Below are 16,461 nucleotides of genomic sequence, written 5' to 3'. Positions count from 1 at the left end.
CACAAATTGACCACACATGTTTTATGCATGTTCGAACCTTATTTGTATTTAGGTCATTTAAAGCTCTTTGTTGACATCAAGTGGCAGAACAAATTAAATACAGCCAACACATGCAACAATATGTGCGCAGAGCAGTGGTTCTCAAACTTTTTTTGTTGCGACGCCCCTGGAAAAGTTTTCTGGACTTGCGACGCACCAGCAAATAAAAGCTAATGGGGAAAATTATTATTAAAGTTAGGTTTATTGATACAACAACAAAAGCCACAAAACGGAAATATTCTGCGACGCCCTTGGAAAATTGAAAGCGACGCATAAATTCCATTTCTTTTCCATGCTTTTTTTAAACAAAATACACCTGGTGGCCCTTAAAAATAAAGAACCCGTGTAGTCTTTGTGTGGCCGTCAGTTACAAAAAGCTTAGCCTATGTAGGCTACCCGTGCCTATACCAATGGCCTCCGTCTGAACCCGAGTAGCCAAACTGTCTATGTTGTAATTATCACAAGTTTGAAGTGTACAAAATCGATTTATGCAAAGTAGGCTGGTTGCTCTGAAACGCAGAAATTAAGAGGATGCTTGTCGGACATCTAACATACCGACCTTTGCGCTATTCAACACTGCGCAGCTAAAGGCTACCGACTTGGTGATTATTTTAGTTCAATTGTGTTGCTTTGTTTTCTTTTTTCAAGCAAAATAAACTCAACTCAATTGAATTTGTTGCAAAATATTGGTAAACAAACGACTGGAATTGAAAATAATGCTATGTTTCACACATATAAGCCTAGGCGTGTTTTCAGGTGTAGCATAGAAAAGGCCATCTATTCAAGACACTTAGGATCAAGATTTGGGCTCTGTACGTCATAAACTTTATGACATAAAGGAACACCAGTTGCACTCGGCTGGGCGTTCAAGCTCGCGCAATCGATCGTTACAAAAGATTTTTCCTTCAAATGCAAAATGTTGTATATCCACTGAAATACATGCCTCTTCGATAACAAATGGTAGCAATCACATTGTACATAATAATGGCCATACATTGACTGCCAACAATTTGTTTGACGTCATAAACAAAGCTCTAACCAAAACACGTTGCAGTTTCCACGCGTTTTGTTGCTTTTATGCCAGCATGCTTGTTTAAGAGCAAAATTGTTCCCAATTTTTTTCAGATTTTACGATGTTTCGTACTATACCGCTACAAACAAATTAAAATATCCACGGTGGCCGCCACCGTGCTTTACAAACCCACCCCGCCACCGCCCACTCGGCGCCTATGCCGTTACACGCGTAACCCTCCTTTTGCATGGTAAGCAGTAAGCACGCATTATTAAGCAGTGACGTCATAAACTTTTTTGAGCACTATTTTGGTACAGGGACACTGTGATGAAATCATGTTTTAAACAACTTATATTCAAGTTTCAGACAATTTTGATATTATCTGCAAATGGTAACAATTCAAAAATGACCGTTTAATCAACATTTAATATGCGTACCAGTACGGTGGTACGGTACGCTTTTGGTACGGTGGTACGCTCTAGTGAAAGACCGTGCCACATACCGTACCTCAGCTTTCTTTGCGTACCATACCTACGTACCGTACGTTTTCATGAAATTTGCTGCGTACCGTACCGTACTGCCATCTTTGGGTACCACCAGTGGATACGACGTTTTAAATTGAGCTGATCATGTAATTTTTTTTTTAAAGATTTTGACCTCCGCGAATCGGTTGTTGAAAAGTTTTTGTAAAAATATGTATCTATGCATGGAGCTTGAATATATGTAGAAATGAATTTATTTCGTGCATTTACAGTGGTACACACGATCTGACACAAATTATATCATGAAGTAAACGAACTTGCTAACCGAAGACACCAGAACCCGACCAACCAACCAGGACAGAAAACAAAGGAACTGAAAATAAGGCAACAAAAGGGTTGGGGAATCGTTTGGGCAATGTAAAATTTTGGACAATTTGGAACTCACATTGAAAAGCTCAAACAACAAAGAAAATTTCAGGACCGGATGTGTCAAAGAAAAAACAATTGTTGACTTTTTAGTTACTAGTGACAAAAACAACTGGATAAAAACCCTGCATCAAAAGACTAAGTAACATAGGGCAGTAGCATTGAAAAACATATTTATGCAAAGTATAGTCTGTTACTGTTAAGGCACTTGAATTTAGGGCTTCACACAAAAATCTGGGACTTATCAGAATCTTCTCTGGCACTGACAAACAACAAGTCATCTTGCGGACTCCTTGTGTCAGAATTATCATCACAGCCATGAGTCAATGTGACATCATGAGTATCACGATCTCTATCACCTTGAAAAGTATGAAAGTCAAGTTACAAACGTTTGCAGTTGAAAAAAATATCTAAGTCCCTGATAAAATTTTTGTCATTCACCGTCATTGTACTCTGAGAGGGGTGTGCTGTAAATTGATGTTTCCTCGGGTTCTTGGCTTGCTCCAGAGTGTTTAGGAGTAGACAGAAACTGATCTGAAGTTATAAGATTGTATAGCAGTGGTTTCCAACCTTTTTGTAGTCACAGACCCCTTTTATAAATTTTTTACCCCCAACGTAATTTAGTACTGTTATGTTTTTCTTTTCCTGCATTATACGTTGTTATACTTTCGGCTTTTGGGGGGCAGAATTTTAATCAACCTTCAGAGTCCTTGAATCTTAATAAAGTTCTGTACTGTAGCAGTCAATGCAACGAAGAGATAAATTTTCTGGTGTACAATACTTGAAACAAAGCACTATAAGTTATATTGTTCATGTGTGTTGTGATGTCACAATGGAAGTAACAGTCACAGAAAAAGTTTTCTAAACCAAAGGTTAAATAACAGTTTGCATTTGTATGCAGGATTGTAAAAACGGTTTGGGAACTTAACAATATTGTACTGCTGGTTAATGGTACTAAGAAAGTTTGCCTCCACAGACCTCCTAAAACCATCTCACGGACCCATTGGGGGTCCGCGAACCCCAGGTTGGGAACCACTGCTGTATAGGGATAAGACACATGTATTAAAATCCAGTTACAAACCTTTTATTGCATCAGGACTAAAACTTTCTTGTATGGCATCCTTAATAACGTCCTCGGTTATTTTACCTGCAACTAAAATAAACACCAAAAGAATGACATTTAGTTACCAAAAGAATGCAAAGGATGGTGTAACAAAACCTGAAATAGCTTCTTGAACAGCATTTTCTTCATTAGCTTCAATGTCAGTTGTTTTGGTACTGATGTCATCTAAACATTGATATGCTTTCAAACCAAAAAAAACACATTTGTTTCATCAAAAGTTTTAACAAAACTGTTTTTTATGTATATTTAAATTTTTGCATGATAACACAAATAATATTTTAAGCTAACAAAGGGATGATAAATCAAAACATAAATTTGCAGCAAAAGTCATTTTACCTTTGCATTCACTCACAACAATCTCAGGAAATTCAACATCTCCCTCATTAACCTCCACCTCCACCTTTGGTGCTTCAGTATTTACATCTTCACCTTGAAAAGCTGTTACAAACGATGGCAATCTAGTTTCCAAATCCAAGTCAAGAGAAATTTGTGAAACAGGATTGGGAGTCAGGTCAGGGCCCTCCTCAACCAAAACTGTTATGCAGGAACTTTTGTTTTCTTCATACAGATGGCTGTCATTGGATTCACATTTTGAATCAGTAAGCTCTGACAAATTCAATGCAATCTCCACAACTAGTCCTGTCTCATCATTTGTTTCTTCAGTATCCTCTTTTTTTGCAACTTCTTGGGCAATATTAGAATCCACAACACTGTTTTCTGGTTTTAGTTCTGCTTTCAAGTTTTCACTACTTGTAATTTGTTCTTGATTGAGAAAAACTTCTTCACTATCTTCTTTTAATTTTTCACTTGTCATCTTTTCTGATGTATTAAATTCAACATCAATATCACATTTTTCTTCAGAACTATCTGCTTCCTTGTTTGCTGATTCAGCTGTTTGGTTTGAAACATCATTTTCGTTGCTGTCATTCTCTAGTGTTTTCCAATTAGGATTTGTTGTATTCTCTGACTGAGTAGTAGATTTTAAAATGTCAATAGAAGCACAGCTGCACGTCTCTCCCACAATTGCCACAGCTTTGTTGCAAACTTGTTGAACAATATTCTCAGCAATCTTCATAAAGTCAACATCTTCAATCATTTGTGAATTATCTGCTTGCACATTTTTATCCTCGTCTTCATCATCCTCAGAATTGGAGGCCACCAAGCTTTATATAAGTGGTTGTTAAATTTAATTCGATATTTATTTGTGCCATTTTCAAAACCACAGAAAAATGCATTTAAAAGACTGATCTGGTATTCTACATACAATTTGATTCTACTTCTACACACAAAAACTTTTTTGCCATAATCAAGAGTTCATTAAGTGATTAACAGATTTGCCATTGTTTGAATTTATTTGTATTTAACCTAAAAAACGTTATGATAGCATAGCAAACTTTTTCTTAAAGAAAAAATCACAAATACCTATTCCCAAGAGGTACAGGCGCTGTTAATATAGGACTCTGCTTTTCTGGTTCCTCAAAAACAGAAAACTTCTATAAAATAAAATCGCATAGAAAACAGGTTCATAGTCATCAAACAAATAGCCAATACCTCATTTGGTGTCAGAGAGGAATTAACAAGTTCTCTGACTAGTTGGTCAATCTCAGTTTCCAAACACAGAACAGGTTGTTCTAAAAATGATTGCTTAAACTTTAACAAATCTATTTGAAACAGCTTCATGATAAACATACCTTCATCTTTACCTGCTTCTTTATCTTCAGTAGAAGGAAACTTGGCATCTTGGCTGTGACTAAAGGTATTTTGTAGCATTAAGTTGAAATGAATAAAATAGTACTTATAGGATATACCTCAGAGGATCAATTTCATTTGGAGTTTTCTCAGAAGAACTGTGGTATATGTTCCATGATATTTGTTTCGGTATTTCTACAAAAACAAACAATAAAATATTTATTTTGTGTTCAAGATTTAATTGTAATCTCCTTACAAAAAAAAATTAAAAGATTATTCTAAGCTTGGTTTCTGGATCACAAAACAAAAAATTAGGCACAAAGTAATGAAAATGATTGCAAACAAATCAAGATTTTAAAATGTTACTCTTACCTGGTGAAGGATCCATTTCACTTGCTTCATTTTCTGACACAAAGACACTGTCTGATATAACAGAAAGTGAAGACTCAGATGACATTGGGACTGGAAGGGGATTAATAATGTAAGTGTTGCCCTTTACTGATTCAACATCCTCCTCTGAGATGGATGGCAGTGATACTGAAGCCAAACTACGGAAGGTGGGGCCAATATCCAATAAAGGTCCACCAGAAATTCTTGCTGGCTTCACAACCTTTGCTGGGCAAACATTTTCATCTGTGGGTTGGTTAGGTTTGGTAGATAGGGTGTTTACCAAAAGTTCAGAGACATCTGAAGAATCAATGGTCAGTTTGACTGTCCACTTTGTTGAATTATCAGAGGGGGGGTTTATGAACTCAACTCGTAGGTTTTTTTCACCTTCAGTCAAACTTTTAAACAGCTTCAAAGAATCATCTGAGCTTTCATCTAAATGATTTTCCAGAGAAAGAGAGCAATGTATAGCCAACGGTGGGTAAGATTTGTACTCATCTGGCATTGTGAAAAGCTGCTGATTTTCAACTTCAATTATTTCCCCTGAATCAATCATGCCCACTGTAAACCAATCACATCCAATATGGAGAACTACACATCGGTCATATTCATCTTGATTATCTTTTTTAAACAAGCACAGCATAGATACCTCGGCAGATTCTGCAGGTTTGATGATAGAGCAGGGCTCTCTGTCAGCAATGAGAAAGTATGGTTGGACGTAGAAGCTCTGAATCGTATTCACATGAGACACAAAGCCTTCATGGACATCACCTTCACAAATAGGGGCTTTTGGCAAGAGTTGAGAAACAGTCAACCATTCATTGGAAAACAGCTGATCTCTGGTGTTTGGGGAAACCAATACATTCTGATCCAATCTTGGCTTTTTACATGGACTTTCAATTGCATCCTTGAGGGGCGAGCTAGGGCGCTTATGATCTTCTTGAGCTTCAGTGGTTGCAAAACTCTTATCGCCATCTGCACCAATTGTTGATGGGTGAATGGGTTGTTCAGAAGAATTGGCAGTTTTGGTAAGGATATGCTCTGTTTGTTCAAGCAGTTTTGAATTTGGTGCTTCTTGAACTATCATGTTCTTCAGCTGCAGCAATAATGCATGTACAGAACTGTGATTTCCTTCAACAGCTTGAAAGTCATTTGTCTGGTTTTGAGGCTTTTTCACTCCGTCAACACCTGTAATCAGTATATCTGGAAGCAGGGGAGTAGAAACTGCACAGGGGTCAAACCCACCAGGTTCAGTGTCAGATTTTTCTGTTTTGAGGTTAGGATTATGTCTTGGCACCTGTGTAAGAAGCAAAAGCTCCACACGCCATTTGGGAATTGTAAAGTTTGAAACATAATATGTTTCAACTGCTCGGAATGTTATCAACACATTTTGGCCAACAACATCACCTGCAAAATGTTCATCACCATTCAAAATGTCAGTGTCCAGTAAACTACAGCAAATTGCAGAAGCAGGAATATTCACAAGATTATCAGGTATTGTTGCAACCAAGAACCTTTTGCTGTTCATTACTTTGCCTGTATCAACAAAAAATAAAGTTTTGGTGCCATCACTTTTGTTCTCGACCTCCGCACGCTGCCAGTTTTCCTCTGGTTTTAACTTAGCAATGCACAAACCCTTAATGTTGTCACCTTCTGCAGGATACTGTATATCCTCCATCAGTGTTTTGATGCTGGGATCACTATCAAGACGTATATAGAAATGAGCGGTGCTGCTGGCTAAGATTATGATTCCTTTGTGAATTTCACCATCACAGAATTCCCTCTTTGGTAGTTGTTTATCATGTTCATTGCATACATCAAATCTGCTTTTTCGACTAACAGTTGTTGAAGATGAAATTGGGGAAAGATGTGGAGAAGATGGTTTGTCAGCTTCACTGTCAAGGCCACTCTCCAATACCGAGCTGGCATTATCTTCGAGATTGCTTGAAGTGTCAGAGGATTGGCAACCAGGCGCATCAACTTCATTTGATTCCGTTGCAACTTGAATCACACCAGGTTTTGTGGTAACCTCATTAATGTTGGCTTCTTCAACGAACTGTAACTGCTGAGATAAACCATGGTCATCAATTTGTATGTTAACTCTCCAACGACCATTCGGTTTCAGCTCCAGAAATGTGACTGTGATTTTATTGTCAAGTGTTGTGCTGAGAAAAAGATCAATAGCCCTCTTGATGGCTGCCTCACTTGAATAAACAGGGAGATTAGCCAAGTAGCAGGGAATAGCTTGGGCAGAAAATTCCAGAGTCTTTGCGGAAATTGGTTTCACATTACTCCATTTGACAGAAGCCCTATTGCCATAATCAATGAAAAACACAGTTGCTTCAGGTTGGTAAACATCAATAATCTTTCCGCGGTAGAACTGCCCATCTTCTGGACTTTGTGCCACACAATAGGAGTCAAGAACTACATCACTGACTACATCTTCTGAAGCATCCGCATTTACACATCGCTGAATGCTCTCCAATGTTTCCTCACAGTTTGCAAGTTGTGTATAGAAATTTCCTGGGTCCTCAGCGAAGCATATGTATGCAGACTCTACACAGCCAGGTTCAATTTCAAGTCTGTTGATTAAATCGTTTTCACTATTGAGGCAGTTTGTCATAACCTTTTCCTCTGAAGCTATTCCATTAGCCTCGGGTTCGGTTTGTAGCTTAGTATTCTTGTTCAAATGACTTTCGTTTGGAGATGTTTTGTTGTCCTGTTCTGACTGATCTGCATACTCATTATTGAGCAATGTGCCGTCAGGCAGTCGCAACATTACTTGATATATCTTTTCCTCTTCATTAAAGCTGTGAAAAGTAGCAGTAAGCTCCAATGCAGCAACCCTCCTATCAAATGCATTGATCTGTTCCTTGCTCCATTTACCCTCACTGCTGGGCACAGATATCAGGTTGCAGTGAATTGCTTGAATGGGATACAAGCAGAAACTGACTTTGGAGTGCCGAATATCAGACAATGCAACAGTTTCTTCATTGCCAAAGTCAACAAAACGAACTAACACCATGTCATCTAGAATCCTGATTACAACTGCTCTGTACCAGCTTTCGTCAGAGCTGAATTTTGCAACACATGAGCTGCCGGCTGAAATAGCTTCAAGTAAGGATATTTTGTCATTTGCATCATCAGCATGTTCTGCGAAGTATGCTGAAATGTTGTTAGAAAGAACTTCTAGTTGGTCACAGTGCTCTGACAACTGGCAGTACACATCTCCAGGATTTACTACATGGGAAATGTAAACTTGCTTGCTTGACAGCCCTTCCAGGTTTTCCATTTCCTTATAGCAAGGCAGATCATTGTTTACTGACGGCTTTGCATCAGATTTTGCATTACCCATCCAAAAACCAGGCAATGACAGTGGTGTTTCATCCATCCTTTTAACTTTCAAGTTAACCTTATGACAGTTTTCTGTAGAATCAAGGCAGTTGGTTGAACAGAGTATGGTGATATCTTCAGATGTAGACAGGTCTCCAAGTTTGCATATAACCTCATTTTGTTCCAACCCAGACGGTACATTTAAAACTTTACATCGAACAGCAAACTCTGGTTCCTTTAAATATTTGGCTGGGCATTGGTACACTTTGTCAACTGATAGGCTGGCTGCATTTCCATAATCAACAAACTGAACAAACAAAATAGCTTCTTCTATGTAATTGGATAAAATCCTTTCAGCAACTCTGGCTCGATACAGTAGCCCATCCACTTCATACTTGGCAAGACATATACTCCCAGCATTTGGGATTTTGTATAATTTTTCGAACTTTTCATTACCTTTGTTGATGTCAGCCATCATTTTTTCAAGATTTTTGTAAGTCTCGGCCTTCTGAACGAAGATAATCTCATGAGAATCAACATGACTGATGTAGACCTCATCAGTCTTCCCTGGCATAAGATATGTTGACTTCAGTGCAAGGGATACTGGATGAATGTCAAATGCTCTGCACTCTTCCTCATTCCAGGAGGCAAAGCCATTTTCAACCAATTTATGAGCAATGTCGACATCATCTGAATAAAGTTTGATCATCCAAGTCCCAGAGTCATCTTTGTGTAAAAACTTTGCACATAAAGAACCATTTTCAGTGGCACTATTGAAAAGGGCTATTGCATCTGGTGACCACTTGGTCAAAGGTTTTGGTTGAATTCCAGCAAGAGAAGATGAAACAGACATTTTAGGCCATTTCAACATTTCTTCAACCAGTTGCTTTACATGCATGTTTTTGTCAACTTTGCTATAGTCTCCTGTATCAACATACAATACATCCACAAACTCATCTGTCGGGTGAGCAACACTTAACACAGTAGCCCTGCACCATGTTGTAGTTTTTTCGTGCCAGGCACAAACTGTGTTACCAGGATTTAATTCAAAAACAGGGTAGTCAGAATTTCGTACAGCTGTGTAGAATCCATCAACTGCTTCTTTACATTGATGCAAGTCCATCTTTAAACGACAGAGTTGAAGATAGAAATGACGAGGATTCAGGCAATTTGTAACTAAAACAGGTTCTTTGCTGCCAACGCGAAGAAAAAAAGCATCAGATAGCTCAGCATGGAGTCGAGAACCAATAATGTCTTCATCAGTATCCAAACTTGAGCTTGAAGAGGTCTTTACTGGATGTGCTTGCAGTTGTAAAAGATTGCCCACAATCTCATCATTGATGCGTTTTCCCTTTTCAAACAAATCGAGGTGCAGTTTTCCGTTGGTGCAGCCTGTGACAATGCCAGTGAACAGTTTCTCTAGAATTTTTTCCTTCATACTACTGCAAATTTGCTGGGAATGCTCACTATTTGTTTGAACATGTACTGTATCTGATAAGCAGCAGGGGAGAGCCATAATCGGAACTTGGTAAAACAAGTTACCAGAGTGCCGTTTAATCTCTCCCCAGCAGACACTTCCTACATTTCCGTAATCCACAAACAGAACTTGCACATTTCCATCAGGCAATGTTGAGACAAAATGTGCTCGGCACCACTGTTCACTCTGGAACTTTGCAAAACACATGCTTTCCTGTGTAATTTCCTCCACAGACATCAGAGGGGAATTGTCGTGTAAGCAGTGATCCTGAAGTTTGTCCATCATCTGGTCGAACACAGCAAAGTTTCTTTCTAGTTGACAATAGAACAACTTGCTGTTTTCAACATGTGTGATGTGAAAGACATCTTCTTTTCCTCGGGTGACATCTAAATTGGTGTAAATGTAAGACTTGAGCCAGAGGGGAGGAGCAAGCGTACCAATCACTGGAATCTGTTGACAAAATCCCCTTTTAATCAATTCTACAGCTATATTTGTGCTGGGTGTCTTGAGACTGCACATAAATGCTACACCAATAGTGTCTCCTAAGCAGCCGTGGATGGTGCACACCAGTTCCTGCGTATTTTGTCGGAAAAATCCCTGAAACAATTCAACAGCATCATCACTCCATTCACCCCCAGTTGGATACACAGTGCCTTGCAAGGTGCATCTAAGTGCAGCTGGTGGTTCAGCACTGACCAGTTCGACACTAATTTCATAAAGATCAGCAACCGCCGCAAAAGTTATTCTTCCAATGTCAACAAGGCACAGTGTAACATTGTCTAGTTCATTGAAGGTCAGAATTGCAGCCCTACACCAATCACCAGTTTTCTTATCAAATACAGCACAGGGTTTGCCAACGTAAATCTCACCACTTAGTCCAGCAACTGACTCTTTGTTAGAATAAAAGTTGTACAGTTTACGAAAAAGCCTAATGTATCTTTGCCGGTATGCTTGATCAACAATCTGAAGAAAAAACTCATCTGGAGATTTACTTGTGCATGCATTAACTTGAAGTTCTGCACCCACCATTGCCATACCTGGACTTTGATAAAACAATTTTGGCACCTGTTTCGTGCCATTTTCATCCAGCTGCTTTTGAACAGGTGATGCTGGGCTGTTTTGCAGTTGAACATCAGTCACAGGTTGCAGTCTTGAAGCATGGCCACCATCACATAACATCTGTGCAACATCCAATTTTTGATCATCTTTTTCAACCACTAGGTCAATGTGATATGTCAAATTTTGCCTCTTGATAAAGCGACCCATGGTTGTGACTCCATGTCTGAGTACAAGATCTTTCAATTTGCGCAAAGTTGCTTTTGCCCACCTTTGTTTCAGCGGCTGAATGTTGTTAATTTGACATCTCAGTGCTTGTGCTTTGGGTTCGAAAAACTGTGGAGCCAATACCTTGACCTCATCGCGATTGACAGATATATCATTCCCGAAATCGATCAACTTGATTTCAACAGTGTTGCCATAACTACAAAGGATCCTGCCTCGATACCAGTCTTCCACATTGTCAACATGACACAGCTTTATACAACACAGCTTGTCTGTTCGAGTCTCATCCAAGCAACCTTGATCTTTAGCAAACAGCGAATAGTAGGTATTCATGCTGTACATTAGGGTAAAAAGTTTCTTTTTATTGCAATCTTGCTGCACCCACAAGCAATCAGGGTCCTCAATGAAACAAACATTGACCTTCACAAATGTTCCTAAAGAAACGCATGGTGAGTATAGATTTTCTAGACTGGAACTTTGGTCGGTGCCTGCAACTGATGGCAGAGCATGTGAAACCGTGATCACTTCCGGACTTCCTACTTGTAAATCATATTTCTTAAATTTCATCATTTCATCTTTGTAGACATCTTGTTGTGTATTACTATCTGTCAGAGCATCACAGAACAAGTGTTTTTCATGATGAACAATATTTACTGCATACTTATTGCCTGGTTGCTCTTTTGTAAATTCGACCTCAACTTCTTCATCAGTAAGCTCCTTCAGTGTCTCAATTCGATCTTTAGTCATACAAGTCGACAAACTGCCTTGAACTGCTTGACATGGCAACTTTGCATGTTCCCTCTGCAACTTCTTCAATGATGAAGCTGTTGTTACTGCAGTGTTTCCATAATCCACATATTTGACAGTGATATTGTCCCCATCCACTTTTGAAACTTTAGCCCGATACCACATCATGTCTACATCATATAGAGCGCAGCAAGGCATCCCTGCAGTAATATACACCACATCTTCTGCATCTGAACTGCTACAATAAGCTGCAATTTCATTCATCAGTAAGTCAAGTGATGCAGTGCTATCCACATCCATCAGATAAACTTTTCCATCATCATCAACATGGGTAATGACCATTTTGTAAGGTTTACCCAAACATATTTCTGGATCACAAAGTTTCACACTATCTTCAACCGCATTTTTAATGGTTTCAGGCTTTGCAACAGCCAAGTCCTCATTACAAAGGAAAATACAGATGTTGGTGTCATCGCAAAGTGCTTTGACTTCAAACTGAACAGTGGAGTCAAACTTGTGATCTATTACAGTGATATCCAGGATACCATTAGCAGTGCATTTGGTAAGCACTTTTTTCAGCTTGGGTGAACACAGATCTGGAGAAATAGCTACTTCTTGGAGTGAGCAAGCTATAGCTTGATACTCTAACACGCAAAACTGCTTTGGTAGCACAAACATGTTCACTCGTTCTTGTTGTTCACTGTCTCCATAATCAATATATCTTACTGTGGAGGACTCTCCATCAACATCAAGAATCTGTGCTCGATAAATTCCTTGATCCTGAGAATATACCGCAGCCATTATTGTTCCAGGAATCAGGTTATTTTCAGTTAAGGGTATTTTGTTTTCTTGAGTGGCAAAATAGTGACTCATTTCATCCATGAGTTCATCTAGTTGTGTTGCAGACTGAAGCTCTTGGAGGTATAATGTACCATCATCTAAAATGTGGGATGTGTATGCTTTAAACTGTGAGCCTACAGAAAACTTGCTGAAAGGATAGCAAAGTCCTGTCTTTGCATAACCACTTTCACATAGAACTGTTTCAATTTCAGAGCATTTTACTTTCACTTTTCCAGGAGATAACACTTCTATTACTTTAACTGTGACATCAGTGTAAACTAAGCTATTGAGAATCAGGCTTGAGACAACAGGGGTCCAAACTCCAGCTGTTCCCACTGGATTAATCAAGTCAGCCAGAAACATAGTGAGAGCTTGTTGGGGCAAAGCTGCAAGTTTTTCAGGCAGTACATGTAACTCATCAGTGTTCATTTTCTGCAATACAAGCGAAACCGGTTAATCACAAGTCGGTTGGGAAGGTTTTGCTAATTGTCAAGAAAAAAAGTTGTTTAAATTCAATCTGCATAATCGGAACACCTTTTAAACCATCACCTATCTTTTGTTACAAAAAATATTTCTGTAACAGGACAAATTCAAGAAAATGTTCTTAACAACTTGTATGTTGATTCGTGTAGAAAAGTCACACAATCCAATGTTTAACTTAAAATATTGTGTGAGAAAAGACGTGGTTTAATTTCTCTTACTCTTTCCTCCTTTAACAACAGACTTTTTGGTAGTTGTGCTTCTCTTAAACTCGCCTCAATGTTACGTCGTTACATCTGCTTTAAGACAGCCCTTACTATTAGTAAGAGAACAGAGATGCCAAAAAATATGCGTTGCTATTACCCTCAAAGACAAAGTGACAAATGCATGTGCAGTGCTTGTGTCTTGTTGTGGAGTGCATGTGTGTTGCTGATATTTTTAAAAAAATATTTGAACTACCACAATTTATCTCATTTTGACATTATTAATATTTTGATCCAATTTAGGTGGCCAGTGGTGTCTGTAACATTTGCTTAGGTCACTTTGTAGAGGCTGTGCTGTACATTTAAAATAATTCTATTTGTAAGTGTAAGTCATCATCAAAATATGCTCAAGAGGAATAATTACCAACCATTTGAATAAATATCGATAATGTATCGTACAGACTATTCAATGCTCAATGCAGCTTCGGATGAGAAATTTGTGTACCTACCTCACTATTTCCATAGTCAATAAATTTTACAACCCATTCACCAGAAGCAAGTTTGCGAACAGTCTTGGCTCTGTACCATTGTTCATCATCCTTAAACATGCAGACACATGGCTGATCTAAATGGATAGGTAAATGAAACAACTTCGGTGATCAATGCAAATTACAACGGAAAAATTGTATATATATATAATTTACAATTAAAAAGGATTGCTGAGTACCACAGTAATAATAACATTACAGGCCAAAGATGCAAAAAAGGGACCTGTGAACCCAGCATAAACGATTATAGGTTAAAAAGTCATGTAGTTATTGTATTTTGTTCTGACATAGAGACAATTGTTTGCTTTTTACACCATTTTTTGCAGTTTGGTTTTACATTTTGCCCCAGATGTATATCCACTCAGAGCACATAAAACCTTTGGAAACAAAATGACATTTTAGTACACCTGGTTGTGGATTGTTAAGCTTGATCAATCTTGGTCCGTGAGCCTGAAGTTTCTCTGTAAGAGTGGCAAACTGGTCAACTGCTTCTCCATAAACTTGACCATAAACTACAAGTTTTGCATCTGTAAAAAAGTGGCAACATAAAATGAATACTGGGCTGATTTTGTAAAGCCAAGTAGTTTTTTTTCAGAATTTGCAATGCTTTAAGCACAGAGTAGCACTAAGGAAAATAGAAAAGAAGTTGTATGTTGCTAATTTGTATGTAGCACATACTATTTAACAATGGACGAATGAACGGTTGTTAACTAATTTTGATTTGGTTCATATCTTTATCCAGCGTATAATAACAAAGTTATTTCTGCACAAGGAAATCGTTGGGTCCCCAAACAAAAGACAATGTGAATCAGTGACAGTTTTTCTTATTTTCAGATTAAGAAAAAACGCTCTGATATAAAGCACAAAAAATAGTGCAACCAATTTTGATATATCTAATATATAAGTTATTAGTAATAACTTTCAAAGATTTTAAAATGTGTAGCAGATTTTCTTTAATTAGACAATACGCAAATGTCAAACTGGAGTAGCCTCTTGTATTGTGTACCAACAACAACATTACAACAATCAATGATCTAGCAGTTTACCATCTCACAAATATACTCTTTTCTAAAATAAAAAAACTTGCAATCATACATGAAAATTGTAAACTCATGGTGTCGCTAATGTTAAAAAACAACCACTTATAATTACTGTATTCACAACAGAGAAACAAGGCCATCTGAAAAAGGCTGCAGTGCAATGCGAATATATAATTGATTCCTGAGTCTTGAACTTAAAAAACTTCAGGGAAGAGACCCATAATTTTCTTAAGTTCTTGTCTTAGCAATTCATAAATTTAAAAGGGCATGAAAATCCTTTTCGGCAATTTTCAGCATATATGGCCAAATACAAAAACAAATTAAAGCACTAATAATACCTTTTGCACATGAACTTCAAACACAAGCATGATTTTAAATATTTATCCAAAACACTGCTTACCTTCAATTTGTGCTTCAGTTAGGAATACTTTACATATTATGCCTTCATTTGGTGTTTCGCAAACCTTCAACATCCTCAGTGGTTTTTATTTTCATAAGTTTTACACTAATCATTGTTAGCTTATTTGACACAACAAAAAAACGTTTTATTTAAACAATTAGCTTGATAAAAAGCATTGCACAAAATGCAAACAATACGTACAAAAAAATTTCTACCGAAACAACTTTTTAGCGCGAACACACCTCAAAAGAAAATGAAATCAGATGACAGTCGCTGAAATATGAGGTGTATTGGATGAGGGATCCGACATGGAAATAAATTTTGAGGAAATACGTTTTGTTGCCACAAATAGGAATGCACCGAAGTTTTGGTTGGTCGGAAATTTTTTGAAAACCTGGCCGAAACCGACCAATTTTGGTCTACATGAATGCGTAAACTTTGAATGTCGCCAATGTAAAACATCATTAATTAACTTGCTGTATCGAGAAAAACGGGCAACTTTGTCTGTAAAAATATTATATATTTGGTGCAGCTTAAAGTTGCTCTGGAATGCGCAAAATTCAGTCAAAAACATCCATCGCAAAGCGGATTTTGGGTTCGGCTTTGTGGCCGACAGTTCGGCTCGAACCTTAAACGAGAGTAGCCACCCCTGCCTCGATCACGACTTGTCAAAGGAGGCTACGGTGTTAATTATAATGTTCATTACAAAGTGTTTGGTGAGTCTGATCTTTGCATTTCAATAGCAGCTGACTGATTAACAGCCCCACAGAGTGTCTCTTATTTCTTTGTATTCTTGAGTAAACGTTTCAAAGGCGAACGATTAAATCAGCTTCCACATCTCCAAAGGAAGAAAAATAGAAGAAAACAGACTAATAGAAGACTCAAAAATAAACTGGCGACAAAGTCAAAAACAAGCTATATATAATAACGCAAAGACTTAGTTTTACAGTGAAC

At 38.0% G+C, this 16,461-nt stretch overlaps 1 protein-coding gene across 2 annotated transcripts; it reads right to left on the bottom strand.

Moving 5' to 3' along the window:
- Positions 1-1,769: 1,769 nt before the first annotated feature.
- Positions 1,770-15,650, bottom strand: LOC145224820 (uncharacterized). Of its 2 annotated transcripts, none has more exons than XM_080091409.1 (13): positions 15,508-15,650; positions 14,475-14,594; positions 14,029-14,144; positions 5,144-13,268; positions 4,891-4,966; positions 4,774-4,832; positions 4,634-4,713; positions 4,505-4,575; positions 3,419-4,245; positions 3,179-3,262; positions 3,041-3,112; positions 2,401-2,493; positions 1,770-2,318 (listed from the first exon to the last, which is right to left on the bottom strand). In XM_080091409.1, the coding sequence occupies exons 1-13, from the start codon at positions 15,578-15,580 to the stop codon at positions 2,182-2,184; spliced, it is 9,933 nt and encodes a 3,310-aa protein (XP_079947535.1). In that variant the 5' UTR covers positions 15,581-15,650; the 3' UTR covers positions 1,770-2,181. The 2 variants fall into 2 exon arrangements, with proteins under 2 accessions (XP_079947535.1, XP_079947542.1); XM_080091416.1 differs by having other exon boundaries at positions 3,179-3,247.
- Between the last annotated feature and the right edge of the window lie 811 nt (positions 15,651-16,461).

The sequence above is a fragment of the Phallusia mammillata genome, chromosome 1 (assembly GCF_965637545.1).
Source record: "Phallusia mammillata chromosome 1, kaPhaMamm4.hap1.1, whole genome shotgun sequence".
In the NCBI taxonomy this organism is placed as follows: Eukaryota; Metazoa; Chordata; class Ascidiacea; order Phlebobranchia; family Ascidiidae; genus Phallusia; species Phallusia mammillata.
Note: the sequence above shows the minus strand (reverse complement) of the source record. Positions and strands in the feature narration are given on the sequence as shown.